Here is a 15,870-nt window from a genome sequence, read left to right on the forward strand (position 1 = left end):
CATAGAATGGTTTGGGTTGGAAAGGACCTTAAGATTCAACCCCCTGCCATGGGCAGGGATGCCTCACACTAGACCATGTTGCTCAAGGCTGTGTTCCTGCACTTGGTTTACTGAACAGCATCTTCCCGTATGGAGACAGGCTGAGAAAGTTGGGGCTGTTCAGCCTGGAGAAGAGAAGGCTGCATGGAGACCTCAGAGCAGCTTTCAGTGTCTGAAGGGGGCTACAGGGATGCTGGGGATGGACTCTTCATCAGGGACTGCAGTGACAGGACAAGGGGTAACGGGTTCAAACTGAAACAGGGGAAGTTTAGATTGGATCTAAGGAAGAAATTCTTTACTGTGAGGGTGCTGAGGCACTGGAATGGGTTGCCCAGGGAGGTTGTGAATGCTCCATCCCTGGCGGTGTTCAAGGCCAGGTTGGACAGAGCCTTGGGTGCCATGGTTTAGTGTGAGGTGTCCCTGCCCATGGGAGGGGGGTTGGAAGTGGGTGATCTTAAGGTGCTTTCCAACCCTAACTATTCTATGATTCTATGAACAGCACAGCTCGTGACTAATGAAGATGAAATTCTAATGTCATCCAAAGAAGCAATTAAAAGAACAAGCAACATCTTTTCCTACCTCAAAAATATCATTGCATTAAGCTTGTCCTCAGGCACAGATTTCTTAATGATTTACTGATGACTTTAAAGCCTGAACCATAGCTGCTAATGCTGTGAACTACTTATAACCTCAAGTTTCAAAAGCCTATTCATTTTTGGGAAACACACAAGAAACTAGAGGCACAAATCACCAGTATTTCACCTCTTCAACAGTGTATTGGAAATGAGCTTGAGAAGAGCAAAATCACTATGACTCAAAAGATGACATTTCTTCCTCTTGCCACGTATCAATTCAGTGCATGATACCAGGAGGGTGCTTCCCGATTGTACTTCCAGGTTTTTGGAGTTTTTGAGAAGAAAGAAGGTTTCCCCTTCTTCAGATGTGCTGAGAATAAGATAATAACTCACTTGTGTGTCCTGTTTTGACCTGGGTTAGGCTGAAGGTTTACAGGAAGCATTCCCTCAAGACAAAACAACTCTGGATTTTCAGTTGAAGACAAGGAAAAACACACGGTGTTTTCCATATTTCCATCAGCTTTTTGTTCCTTTGCTGATCTCTTCTCATAGAGATTACAAGGGGTTTTTAGAACAAACATGAAGTATTTTTAGAACTTCATTTCACAAATGAAAGGAAGCACAGCAGAAGGATAATTCTGGAAGCAGTTACTCAGTCACTTGGAACAAGCAGAGTCCAAAGGGAAACATTAGTTTTTCCATACACAACTTGGGATTAGTGTCTCTAATTTCAGCTAAAACCAGAAAACATAAGAGGGTGCTTGTCACTGCAAGAGTGAAGTACATAAAGGCACAGGTACAAGGAGGATTCATCGTATCGACCGCTGACCAGCATCCACAAATGGGCCTCTCAACACAGAAAGACGAGCCAAATCTCAGTCATCCATTAGAGAATAGTATCTTTTATGTTTTTAGCAGGTTGCCTGACCCATCACTGCTGTTTCTGAACATATTCCAAAGAGTTCAGAAATGTAAAGTTTAAGGTACATAAGATGAATCCAGGCTGAGAGAGCTGGGCTGGGTCAGCCTGGAGAAGAAAAGGCTCCTGAAGGGGAGACCTTAGAGCAGCTCCAGTGCCTAAAGGGGCTGCAGGAAACCTGGAGAGGGGCTTGGGACAAGGGACTGTAGGGACAGGACAAAGGAGAATGGCTTTAACCTGCCAGAGACGTGTACATCTGCAACATTAACTGGCTTTTGCCTTCTGTAGTGTTGACATACAATGAGTTAAACTTAAGTCGTGTTCAAACCTGATAAATGGGGCAGCTTTCTACTTGAGAAGCAGCCTGCATACCAAAGCATCTCAAGCTCTACCAGATGACAATTTTTTGTCTCTCAAATAATCAGGACTGGAAATGAAAATGTAATACTTTACATGCTACAGTGTAGTAACATGATTTGTTCATTGTACAAGCAAAAACAACCGCTTAATTGTTGATGCTGATGACGACTGCACAAAAGGACACTTGCTCTATATGCTGTCTTAGCAGTATTATATATTTAGATTACTGGAACATATTTAGACTGCTGGAAGCCACATTTGTTTCAGGCTCCAAATTGAAGAAATATCATTGCATCAAGTCAGATTCTTACCAAGAGGAACTTACCTAAAAGCTGCCAGTAAGGGAGCATAAATTGAATCTCCATCATACACATACAAGTGGTCCCAACTGCACTCCGTGGCAAAGTGATTGAATCGAAGCCTGAGGATTGTGTTTGGCCTGTAAAAACACAATAATGGACAAAAGGGTTGTAATTAGCCTCTTTGACACACGTGGCAAAGTCCCTCCAACAAACTTCTCTGGTGTGAAGCTCTGCTTTAAACAAGACTAAAACTGAGAGACTGGGTGTAACTGTAGGTGCATCAAACATGTTGTGGCTTTCTTCATTTGGGTGCACGCTCGCATGGGATTTAGCAACATGCTCTTCACGGCCAGAAAAACTGTGTCCTTAAACTTGTCCCCATCGGCAGAACTGCAGAGCAAGCACAGCCAGTCCACTGCTCTTCACCAGGGCTGGCTCCCTTAATGACAGGGCTTCGCAGGGGCAAGCAAGGAAATCCTACACGTACATTACACATGAAGAATCACAGCCACCATCAGGGAACTCACTGGAGTTTAAAGCTCTTTTCTGCAGACTGATATGATTACGACGGCCTGAGATTATTTATTTGCCCAGAAGCTGGAAGAAATCCTTCTTTTATTACATTATTACTTGTGCAGTACAACAGCTCCCCCAAGGGAAGCGCTTCCAAACTGAAAGCAGAAATACGCCTCAGTGGATGCTAACTTAAGGCATTATCTGCCTTGCTCTCCATCTTCTGGGAACGTGAATAAACAGGGCAAAAGAACGCAGAGGAGACCCATCTTCCACAGGATGGAAGGCCTTGGAGCTTTAACTTCAGCCAAAAAGGAGGGTTTTGGTTGTTACTTGGACTCTGAACACGCACTAACCAATCACTGCCCCTCACTCTTTGACAGATCTAATGAGGTGGCTTGGTTTTCTTCTGGAGATGAGTTACAAAAACTACGAGGACCAGTTGAAAATGGAATGAGTTGGAAGTCCTAGGAAAAGACTTGCAGCCTTCCTGATGAATGCAGCTGGCCCAGCACACCCCAGTGTTAACACTACCCTTCAAGAGGCATCTATAGGGCTTGGAGCAACCTGCTCAAGTGGAAGGTGTCCCTGTCCATGGCAGGGGGTTGGAGCTTCCAACACAAACCATGCTGTGATTTTATGATCTACTCTGTTGACTCACTAAGTCAAGAGAAGACCATCAGGATGCCTGATCTCCCAAGATGCATCAGCAGGAAAAAGATTTTAGTTCCTTGATCTGAGGATGAAAACACTAGCTCAGACAGCAAAGCTTGTCAGCATTTCTTTCACTCCACACATAAAAGATGCCCACTAAGCCATAACCACGTTTAGACACTATTAGTTTCATGGCTAATGAGCAAAGAAACATCTAAAGAGAATCACACAGAAGCCATGGCAGACACCTAATTTAGGGCTCAGCACAAGGAGGATGAAAATAACACTAGCATTGTGCTTGGACTTGGAGATAAAAGTAAAGTGACTCTATAGAGCCCTGCTTTTTCCTCCCCACAGCTGGGGTTGTTGAAAGGATAGATGTGATTAGGAGCTCTTCAACAGCATTTGCCCTCAGGTTCAGATGAAACCCTTGTTCATCCTAATCAACTAAATTAATAACATGTCAGCTTGCCATAGAGCCCCCCCCTTCCCACAGAAGGGGAATTCTTTAGGGAGTTATTCTGCAAAGAGAGTCTTTTTTGATAGGCACAATGATCTACCCCAGACCTATGGAAAGAGAGCAGCAGGCGCAACTCAAGGAGAACGTCTTGCTTAAAGAAAAGCTATAAAGAGGACTCCTCGTTTCAAAAGGGAGCAGCTATGAAATTGTAGGGGGGCTGCTGCTAATGTAATGCTCTGACAGTTGAAGAGCAGAAAGAAACAATCAATAAAATCTGCAGACCAAGAACAAAAAGAGATTCTCTTTGCTACAGCTAACAACCCATTATCAGACAGCACTCCTCTGCAGGATCGCAAGGTGCATGGCTACAGGGTCTGCCTCAGAAGGGATCCTCAGGCTGGATGGATCTCACCTGCCTTAACTCATGCTGCTGGGGAAAAATGACGAGGGCACCCCAGGGTTGAGGACCACAGCACAGAAGAATCAAGAATGGAGCAAGAGTGAACATAGCAAGGAACACACGGCTTATTTCACATCTGGGTTTATCCAGTGTCTCCGATGCACGTTTGGGTCATAGCTTTACTTGCTAACCTCAAAAGCCCTCCACATCCTGGCATGTGAGCAACGAGGTGAGGGCACTCAGCAGAATTTCACAGCTCTGCAGATGTTGTTTTCCCAGCCCAGATCTCTCTGGGAATTTCACTTTTGGCAGAGAGCTTGGGCTATTTTCCCAAGGGTGCACATTTCAGCTGCTTGAATCGGCGTGATTATCTCCTTTCTGTTCACCACCATCCTCTCACAGCAGGCGACAATCAGGAAAAGGACACCGACTTAAATGCCTGGCTATGAAAGAAGGAGGAACCTTTTTGCCCACCTCTTCACAGCAAGTAAGATCTCACTTCAAAGCCCACAAAGTGATAGCTCTCCAGGAAGCTCCTCAGTAGAGCAAACAAAGGCTGAAGGAACAGTTATGGTGACATTATCAGGGACACATGAGCAGCACTTCTGATAAAAATATGACTCACGTTATCCTTTAGAAGAAGTCGTGAGAGTTAAGCTGGCTGGACTGGAACTGCTGAGGCTGGGTTGACTGCAAGAGCATTCCTGCAAAACCTAGTTTAATTACTTGTCATTCCAAACCGGCTGCAGTTGTACTTTTATTACCTACAAACATGAAGAGGTGTTGCATCTAACCTTTGATCTTAACCACATCAAAGAACTGGGCTCCTTATTTGGTTAATAGTGAGCGGTAGGCTCCTGGTTTCAGTGTTCTGGATGGTGCCCTGGAACAGCTTAGCCCTCACCTTTGAGTATCTTGGGAGCTTAGGCATTTAACTTACTCATCCAAAATAAACGTCTGAAGCAGATGAAGTGAATACCAACTCCCTCTCGCTCATCAAAGCTCTCAAAAGGAGAGAGAAGGCTAAGGAAAAGTGTACTCTGGGCTTTTAATAAGTTCTCATCCACCAAGATCAGATCATCCAAGGCTGAGAGAGCTGGGCTGGGGCAGCCTGGACAAGAGAAGGCTCCTGAAGGGGAGACCTCAGAGCAGCTCCAGTGCCTAAAGGGGCTGCAGGAAGCCTGGAGAGGGGCTTGGGACAAGGGCCTGTAGGGCCAGGCCAAGGGGAATGGCTTGAACCTGCCAGAGGGGAGACTGAGATGAGCTCTTAGGCAGAAGCTCTTCCCTGTGAGGGTGCTGAGGCGCTGGCCCAGGGTGCCCAGAGAAGCTGTGGCTGCCCCATCCCTGGCAGTGTTCAAGGACACAAGGGCTTGGAGCAAGCTGCTCTAGTGAAAGGCGTCCCTTGCCCATGGCAGGGGCTTGGAACTGGATGAGCTTTAAGGTCCCTTCCAACCCCAGCCAGGCTTGGGATTCTACGGTTTTAAGATGCCAAGAGACCTCAGCTTACAGGCATTCAATGCAACTCCACGCTCTCACATGAGTCGTTCCAATCCACAAAGTGCTCTACTTACAGAGATTCAGGGAACAGCATGGAACGTAACTCAATGCATAGCTGTTATCACAGAGCATCATAACTGACCGTGCAAAGATTGAGAAACTGAACAAAGTGGTTTCACAGTCCTGGCATCAGACTGCACCTATGTAAAACGTATTTCAACAAGTCAGATGCTCCGAAATGCTGCACCATCAATCAGAAGACAGCCAGAGGGTATACACTAAATAAGCTACTCCTAAAATTCTCTGCAAGAAATCACTGTAAGGAAGATAAGGATCAAACACAGGAAAGGGAGGAAACAAGGGCAAGAGGTCTGGGGGTCTTTTGTAGTTTAGGAAGCCTTTGCAAAACAGGTCAGTGGTACCTCTGAAGTCCTCATGGCCCAGGGAAAAGATAAGCATCTGAAGTGCATCATACACAAACTGATTCTTCATGAATCACAGAATAGTTTGGGTTGGAAAGGACCTTAAGATCATCCAGTTCCAACCCCCCTGCCATAGGCAGGGACACCTCACACTAAACCATGGCACCCAAGGCTCTGTCCAACCTGGCCTTGAACACTGCCAGGGATGGAGCACTCACAACCTCCCTGGGCAACCCATTCCAGTGCCTCACCACCCTCTCAGTAAAGAATTTCTTCCTTAGATCCAATCTAAACTTCCCCTGTTTCAGTTTGAACCCGTTACCCCTTGTCCTGTCACTACAGTCCCTGATGAAGAGCCCATCCCCAGCATCCTTGTAGCCCTCTTCAGATACTGGAAGGCTGCTCTGAGGTGCTCTATTTTTTAACATACTGCCAAAAAGTCCCATTCATGTTGAAGCCCAAGATCTGAATGGCCTGATACCGTAACAGTTAAACGAATCACGATTCCTCATTTATTTACACAAATGCATGTATTTTCACGTTCCACATGCAGTTTCAACATGAGGGGTATTTTACACAGCAAATCTGTAATTCAGAAGTCACTTTGGTGGGCTCAGTTGCACAAAAACACAACTTATTTACCAGGAATGACTAAATGCTGCTCTATTTAGTTTTAAGGATAGCAGAAAGGAATCATGAGATCCAAAATTAGTCAATGCAGATAAACCTCACCTCAAACTCTCAATAAGCGACACTAAGCCCCAGGTTTTCTACACTCACCTTCCTTCAATGAGCCACGTGCATTTTGTCTTGTATTTGTAATTCCCAGGCCCATCCGTGACATACCCTGAAGGTCCAGTGAGTCTGTAACGAAAACCCAAAGACAAGCATTAGTCTCCAGCAGAAAGAAGCATTCATAAAGGATTTCCTAGGTTTAGGAGATCCATCATAAGGGGTTTGGTTACTTCAGAGCCACTACAAACAAACCAACAACACAACAAAACACAGTTGAGCAATTGGGGTTCTCCTGTTAAACTCTGTACATGCTTTCTGATGATTGTCCTTGAAGAATGACAGTTGAGAGTGATGGTTTCTCCACCAGACCAATGGCACAGTTTCAAATCCTTATCTATGTAGACATCACATAACCAGAAAGTTGAATTCCCTAACAGAAAAGCTAAAATTATTCCTATATCTTATATATTCCTTATTCCTTTATACAAACAACACGACTCCTGCATGAAGCTTGGATGAAGGCCATGGTGCAACCTCTCACCCATTCGCTACTTGACTCTTCACAAAATTCCTTGATGACCTCCTGCCCAAAAGACTGATCCCCATACCCCTGTAGTGCAAATTAAGACCTTCATTCCTCAAGTACCAAGAGCTGCATCACTCAGGACACCAGAGCATGGCAGCTCCTGGCAGCCACCACCTTCAGAAGCATGTTCCCATCCCCATGTCATCTCATACTAAGTGACTGAAGTCCTAGAGCTGAGTGGTTCTCACTTGCCGGGACAGTGCCAGGACAACCCTATGAACACCCCTTCCCCTGCGCATCTGTAATTACATGCTGACAACTTGACAGTAGCAAAAGACTCTGGAGAATGATGTACAAGCAGGAAGTACAGTTGGTATCAGTCATCCCAGGACACTCGGTGACCTCCAGTACTTAAAACCATTAAAAATTAAAGGTGCCACTGAAAGGGAGAAGGGAATGAAGCCAACAAAAGACTCAGTTCTGTCAACATCTGCAAAACACCATGCAAAAGTCCATGCAAAGTCTATACAAGTGCACTGTCTGGCCATTGAATGCAGGGCTGTCCAACCAGAAGCAGCAAACCCCATAGGTGAGAAGGGTGTTCTGATGAACAGTTCCCAGCACATCCCAGAACTATGCTCAACCCTTTGTTGTGGTACCAACAAAATGGATATTCAGGTTCAGCACATGGAATGCTCATCACTTGTCATGGCCATGAATTAGGGATATAAGAAAGAGCAAGTGAAGCCACACAAATTCTGCTTTCATGTTTTCCATTCCTCCTGCTCTCCAAACGTGACAACCAAACACATCCACATCACTGAAGTGCACAATCTACTGGCTGCAGCTACAACTTCTCCTCTCCATAGATTTTAACATGCTTTCTCCAAAGACCTCCAAAGGCCAGGCTGGACACAGGGGCTTGGAGCAAGCTGTTCTAGTGGAAGGTGTCCCTGCCCGTGGCAGGGGGTTGGAACTGGACGAGCTTTGAGGTCCCTTCAACCCAAAGCAGCCTGGGATTCTGTGAACATGGACAACAGTGAAGAAAACCACAGGATCCAGCAGGAGTTTGGGGCACCAGATCTGATACATCACTTGGGCTCCAAAAAAACAGACACTGAGGTTCTGCATCTACCACCTTCACACTGAGACTGGTAGGAACATGCATGAGGAGAAGACAAAGCCAAGAGTCAGACCATTGAGCTACACGCTCCCATCTCGTAAACATGAGTCAAAATATTCCAGATTGGCCTCAACAAATACTGAAGTACGGCAGAACGAGTTGAAAATAAATTATCAGGGCAGGATGACCTCAAATGGAAGCAGTATTTGCAGATGCCCAACCACTATGGTCTGGCAGAGCCCATCCTGGCACCTGAACCTAGGGAGGTTATAAACTCCATCATCAGCACGTGGAAGGAGCACAACACAGCCTTCCGGCAAACCTACATCGTCCTACTTACAACGCACTTGTAGCAAAACAACACCCCTGCAAAATCATATTTGGCAGAAAAGAGAAGGAAACAAGATCAGAAGTTTCCACACCCCGAACCTTGGAACCTTTTGCTGTGTCTTTTCCGAGCGATCTGTTAATGTCATCATCTCATCTTTCTGGAACAGCCGGACTGAGTCGAAATGATTTTCCAGAACCTTTTCCACAAAGCACTTTGAAGGTTCATCTCTCATGCAAATTAAAAAGGCAAAACCCACAGATTTTGAAAACCTCCTTCCCCTTCATATTCATCTATCATAGCACTTTTCAACCTCAGACACTTAGTGTAATGCTTTCAAAAGGCAGGTACTGAATATATTTAAAGCTTTGAAAATCCACATTTCTTATTTCCTGAGCAGGAATTTGCAAATCCCGAAGCCCATTCTAAGTTGTACACAATAACATACGGACTTTTGATCTATGAATTCATCCCTTGGATAATCATACCTGTGGAAAAGGAAGGAATCGATCTGTATCAAACACTTTGGTACTGACAGCATAAAGAGACTCTGGAAACCTGAGCAAGTCTCACAAGCTCAAAAGCAGCTTATGCAGCCCTCACAGAGTCTCTGCTCAGAAAACCCTTGGAACAATCTTCTCTGGAAACTATTATTAAACCATTCACCACAGAAATGCTATCAAGAGTGATAGGAACAAAAAGTACAGTAATCTTGTTAGTACTATAGCCCCAGCTATGCCATAGCTTGGGAAAAAATGGAGCATTTCAACATCAACATAATTTAATTATATTTAGGTATTTTTACAAGGAAGAGAAGGACTTCGGACAAGGGCCTGTAGGGCCAGGCCAAGGGGAATGGCTTTAACCTGCCCAAGGGGAGACTGAGATGAGCTCTTAGGCAGAAGCTCTTCCCTGTGAGGGTGCTGAGGCGCTGGCACAGGGTGCCCAGAGAAGCTGTGGCTGCCCCATCCCTGGCAGTGTTCAAGGCCAGGTTGGACACAGGGGCTTGGAGCAAGCTGCTCCAGTGGAAGGGGTCCCTGCCCGTGGCAGGGGTTGGAGCTGGAGGAGCTTTAAGATCACTACATCCCAAACCAGTCTGGGATTCTATGATTCTATGATAATTCAGCAATATAAATATAAACCATGGGATTTAGCTTTAAAAAAATAACCAAACCCAAAACTGAAACAGGGGAAGTTTAGATTGGATCTAAGGAAGAAATTCTTTACTGTAAAGGTGGTGAGGCACTGGAATGGGTTGCCCAGGGAGGTTGTGAATGCTCCATCCCTGGCGGTGTTCAAGGCCAGGCTGGACAGAGCCTTGGGTGCCATGGTTTAGTGTGAGGTGTCCCTGCCCATGGCAGGGGGGTTGGAACTGGATGATCTTAAGGTCCTTTCCAACCTTAACTATTCTATGATTTTATACTACTCTCACAACGCACACGAGAAGACTCCTACCTCTAGGTAAGATGCCACCAACACCACCAGGCTCTTAAGTCTTTTGCCCTACTAAATGCCTTCAGTATATTTATTATATCATAGAATCACAGAATAGTTTGGGTTGGAAAGGACCTTAAGATCATCCAGTTCCAACCCCCCTGCCATGGGCAGGGACACCTCACACTAAACCATGGCACCCAAGGCTCTGTCCAACCTGGCCTTGAACACTGCCAGGGATGAAGCATTCACAACTTCATCGCTCAGATGCAAGAATCAGACACAAGGAAGTATGAAGATATATCAATTCCTGTTTGTCTTTGCTAACTAGTAGTACATGATGCTTCTCTACTAGAAGCACTTACATCCTACTTGGGTGTTCCAGCTCTTACCCTATAAGGTGCAGGTGCTACACCCTAAGAAAACAAAAAGCAAGGTCCTTTAAGCGTTTCCTGTTGCATAAACACACTTAGACCCAGGTGGGAAAACATACACAAAGCCTAAGTAATGCATCTAGCACCTACAAAGCAGCAATATTAACTTTAAAACCTCCAGGTGCAAAAACAATTGCAAGGATCTGTTTTTAAAGCTCTGCATTTATAATCATATACATATCCTCCTGTGCCTACACACACTACTTCAGGCTTGTTTCAAACTCTACCAGGAGGAAGCAGCGTTACGTAGTGCTGGTGTGAATTTTGCACTGATTGTCACATGGCCTGCAATACTTCCAGGGAAAAAAGGGATTTAAGAGCTGAATTCAAACGGCTTCCACCTTGAGTGCTGCCTGATTCAGCATCTTGTAAGACAAAGGCAAAAGGGAAGCAAGGAAAATGATGGAGATCACAAAAGAGAGCTTCAAAGAGAGCCGCTGTGTGTAAAAGAGGTCTGTGTGTTCAGCTACTCCTTGCTAGTTCTGGGAATCACTGACAAGCACAACGTTAACACCAGAAAATAGCATACAAACAATGGCATCTCCTGGGTAAAAAGCCAGATGTGATAGTGGAAAGGATCAGATAAATCCATGATTTAATATAACACAAGTAATAATAGAAATATGCATTTCTCAAATACAAATTAACACACAGCAACAAAGCTCCTACAGGGATGTGAAATGCACAACTAGGCAAAGACTCAAAGCTGTTTTCTAATTACCATCTAATGAATCTAAAGTGATTCCTCTAGTTAACAGCTGAGTACAAAAAGTCACAAAGTTGAGAATAAATTATAACGTGGGATAAAATCATTCCGCAGCACTGCCTTCCGAAGCACTGCAACAGCGAGGCACATGATGGCAATGGGGTGCTGCATAAATTCATGTTCACTGGAGGAGATGGGATGGAGCAGCCCTGAGGAGCAGCACTTGGGGGTGCTGGGTGAGGAGAAGCTCCCCATGGCCCAGCTTCAGTGAGCGCTTGAGCCCAGAACCCCCCCGTGTGCTGGGTGCACCCCCAGAGCGTGAGCAGCAGCTCAGGGAGGGGATCCTGCCCCTCTGCTGTGCTCTGGGGAGACCCCCCCTGCAGCCCTGATCCAGCTCTGGGGCAGCAGCACAAGAGGGACGTGGAGCTGCTGGAGCGAGGCCAGAGGAGGCCATGGAGATGCTGCGAGGGCTGGAGCAGCTCTGCTCTGGAGCCAGGCTGAGAGAGCTGGGCTGGGGCAGCCTGGACAAGAGAAGGCTCCTGAAGGGGAGACCTTAGAGCAGCTCCAGTGCCTAAAGGGGCTGCAGGAAAGCTGGAGAGGGGCTTGGGACAAGGGCCTGTAGGGCCAGGCCAAGGGGAATGGCTTGAACCTGCCAGAGGGGAGACTGAGCTGAGCTCTTAGGCAGAAGCTCTTCCCTGTGAGGGTGCTGAGGCGCTGGCCCAGGGTGCCCAGAGAAGCTGTGGCTGCCCCATCCCTGGCAGTGTTCAAGGCCAGGTTGGACACAGGGGCTTGGAGCAAGCTGCTCCAGTGGAAGGGGTCCCTGCCCGTGGCAGGGGTTGGACCTGGAGGAGCTTTAAGCTCCCTTCCAACACAAACCACGCTGGGATTCTGGGAAGAGGTAAAATGCAGACTGGTTTTCCTTCATTACTCAGAAAAGGCACACTGGCTTGTTTGGTTTACACAACACATTAAACCTTAACCTCTAAGAGGTCACCAATGGATCTCAAGATCGCTTTGTATTGCATTCACTAAAACTGCAGTGGCACTTACAAGAGCACAGAAGAATTACCAGCATGTTGTCTGCAGAGTTTTAGCACAGCTTTTCCACCCATCAAAAACCACACAAAAAAACCAAACCCCAAACCCAGTTCTCATCCTAATTTTGAGCTTGCTAAATCTAGACACTGATGCAAACAATGAGTTTTCCTCCTCTCCCCCCTTTCCTTCCCAAGTGTTGCTCTGCTGCCTCAAGCACACCACAATTAAAAGCCATTGTTTCGGGTAAATCTGAAGTTGAAGCCAATAAAGAAAGGGCTGTTACAGCCTATTACCAGAACAATGGCATTCCAGCCTCAATTGATTAACAAGTTAGCTTTGTTCATTTGCTCTCTAAACGCCTGAGGTTGAAGGATGGATATATCCTTCTAGGGTTTGCTATAAGCAAATGCCCTCATTTATAGGCAGGGAAGGGTGCTCAGCAACAATAGGGGATGAGAGAAGCAGATGAATATAATCTATGCAGCTATTTGATGAGTTTTGAATGTGTAACAGCTAAATCCCCTCTTCTGCCACATCGTGGGCACAGCTGGGAAGAGAAATTCATTATGCCCCAGGTTTCACACCAATGAAGGTAAATGGTGTCAGCGCAAAATCAAGTGCCATAAGGATTTAACCTCTGCAGCAATAGGTGCCTAAGGATGAACAACTCTGGGTGTACACAGAGACTCCAAAGCCTCCAGCGCACCCAAGAGAGTCCTCAGGGTGAGTGAACTCATGCAAAAGTCACTGCTCACCGTAACCCCAGAGTGTCCCATTTATTGTAGAACCACATCATAGAATCACAGATGGTTTGGGTTGGAAGGGACCTTAAAGCTCCTCCAGCTCCAACCCCTGCCACGGGCAGGGACCCCTTCCACTAGAGCAGCTTGCTCCAAGCCCCTGTGTCCAACCTGGCCTTGAACACTGCCAGGGATGGGGCAGCCACAGCTTCTCTGGGCACCCTGGGCCAGCGCCTCAGCACCCTCACAGGGAAGAGCTTCTGCCTAAGAGCTCATCTCAGTCTCCCCTCGGGCAGGTTCAAGCCATTCCCCTTGGCCTGGCCCTGCAGGCCCTGGTCCCAAGCCCCTCTCCAGCTTTCCTGCACAGCCCCTTTAGGCACTGGAGCTGCTCTAAAGTCTCACCAGAGCCTTCCCTTCTCTGAGCAACCCCAGCTCTCTCAGTCTGTCTACAACAAAGGGTACAAAGTCACTTCTTCACCCTAAAGCTTTTCCAATTACTCCTCCATGGTGCCATAACATCGATTTCTGCATCACCTTAAAGACAGCTCTATCCCATGATTTCCAAACCTCTGGGCTAAGACTTTCTGAATGGTGCACCTCTGCATCTCCAAGAGCCCAGCTCATCTCCTCATACTGGGGTAATGGTGGCTTGACACAGGATCTGAAGAAAGCTCCCAACTTCAATGGGAACACTCCTCAAGAGCTCCAAAAAGCACTCAAGCACTTTGCAAGCTACAAGCAGATGAAGGTGACTCCACTAGCGAGCTACATCTCCAGCCCATCTAAACACTCCAGTTGGAAAGCACGAGCTCAACATTCCCATTGTAGTGCTACATTCCTTAGCAGAAAGGTACACAGCCACAAAATCCGTAGAAAGTCTGATGGCTTTGCAAGCAAAAAGCATCTTCATCCATTCCCACAGCAAGATGCTGCCATTCCAGTGCTCACAAACCATCCTCCGCATTGCCTTCAGCAGGGTTTTCCTCCTAGAGAGGATCAGGAATCTCAAGGTCACTCCGCACTACGCCAATCGCAACATAGCACAAGGTCAGAGAGGAAGGACAATCGCTCCCTATGCTCGCTATCTGCTGCTTTCATCCCACTTTCCACGGTAGAGTTAAATTGATGCTACGGAGCTGCCTTGCTTTAATAAACCCGATGACTGACACAGTTTGAAATGGGAAACATGATTTCTCCAAAGGAAGAGATTAGTTTGTCCTTCTGTGTGAGATATGTAAAAATACGGAACGTGATTTCCTGGCTGCTGATCAGAGATAAGGGCAGAGCCTGGAAAACCCTTCGAGGTCTGACAAAGGATGCTCAGCGAAACTGCAGCAGGTAAAACACTGCAGCAGGTATCAACACAGCCTCACCTGCGGCACTGGTGCTCACAAACCTGCTAAATCCCTCTTTGCTCCTGAAAGATAGGCCTTAATCTGACACACTGCTGTGCTCCAAAGAAGAATGAACGACCATGGACAGGCTGGGAGAGACCAGGAGGAACAAACACAGCATTTGTTACTACAGTCTTAAAAATCATAGAATCATAGAATGGTTCGGGTTGAAGGGAGCTCAAAGCTCATCCAGCTCCAACCCCTGCCACAGGCAGGGACACCTTCCACTGGAGCAGCTTGCTCCAAGCCCCTGTGTCCAACCTGGCCTTGAACACTGCCAGGGATGGGGCAGCCACAGCTTCTCTGGGCACCCTGGGCCAGCGCCTCAGCACCCTCACAGGGAAGAGCTTCTGCCTAAGAGCTCACCTCAGTCTCCCCTCTGGCAGGTTCAAGCCATTCCCCTTGGCCTGTCCCTACAGGCCCTTGTCCCAAGCCCCTCTCCAGGTTTCCTGCAGCCCCTTTAGGCACTGGAGCTGCTCTAAGGTCTCCCCTTCAGGAGCCTTCTCTTGTCCAGGCTGCCCCAGCCCAGCTCTCTCAGCCTGGCTCCAGGGCAGAGCTGCTCCAGCCCTCGCAGCATCTCCATGGCCTCCTCTGGCCTCGCTCCAGCAGCTCCACGTCCCTCCTGTGCTGCTGCCCCAGAGCTGGATCAGGGCTGCAGGGGGGGGTCTCCCCAGAGCACAGCAGAGGGGCAGGATCCCCTCCCTGAGCTGCTGCTCACGCTCTGGGGGTGCACCAAGCACACGGGGGGGCTCTGGGCTGCGAGTGCACACTGATGGGTCACAGTCGGCTTTCAGTAAGCAAGCCAGCAGTAAGTCAAAAGGCTCAAACCCATCATTTTCAAACACTGCTCCTTTCCGGTTGGCCACCAATATCTCCATCATGCCCCCAATCCTGACACACTGTCCGCTCCTGCTCTTCTGCTGTCACCACCAATGAACGCCACCAAAGTCATCTCTTTGGTGATGGTCTGGCTGGTCCCTCTGCCATTATACCGCCAGAGCTGCCAGTAGCTTTCAGCATCATTAACAGCACCAATCTTGACATGCTTCCTCCACCTTCGCTTACATACTCTTGAGCCACACCTGAGCTCCTCCCAGTTGTTGAGTTGTTCCTTTATCATTCTGCTTGCCCAACCAGCTCTTCTGCTGGGGAAGGAGAGGAATTTCAAAGGCATTTAATCTAAAAACACACTTCAAATGCTCTTTATGGAAGAAGCTTGGTTCATCTCTTACCCTGTACACCAGTGAATTATAGCCAGGGCAAAATCGTCT

General features: G+C 47.1%; 1 protein-coding gene across 1 annotated transcript in view; it reads right to left on the reverse strand.

The window, feature by feature from the left end:
- The window catches only part of ATRN (attractin), a gene marked incomplete at both ends in the record, with an annotated part of 172,601 nt that overhangs the window by 124,383 nt on the left and 32,348 nt on the right, over positions 1–15,870 (reverse strand). The window contains 2 exons of the mRNA XM_080619602.1: positions 2,219–2,332; positions 6,922–7,005. Of these exons, the coding sequence (XP_080475728.1) occupies positions 2,219–2,332; positions 6,922–7,005 (198 nt within the window). The remainder of the gene's footprint in view (positions 1–2,218; positions 2,333–6,921; positions 7,006–15,870) is intronic.

Source organism: Psittacula echo (genome assembly GCF_963264785.1).
Source record: "Psittacula echo genome assembly, chromosome: 1".
Classification (NCBI taxonomy): Eukaryota; Metazoa; Chordata; class Aves; order Psittaciformes; family Psittacidae; genus Psittacula; species Psittacula echo.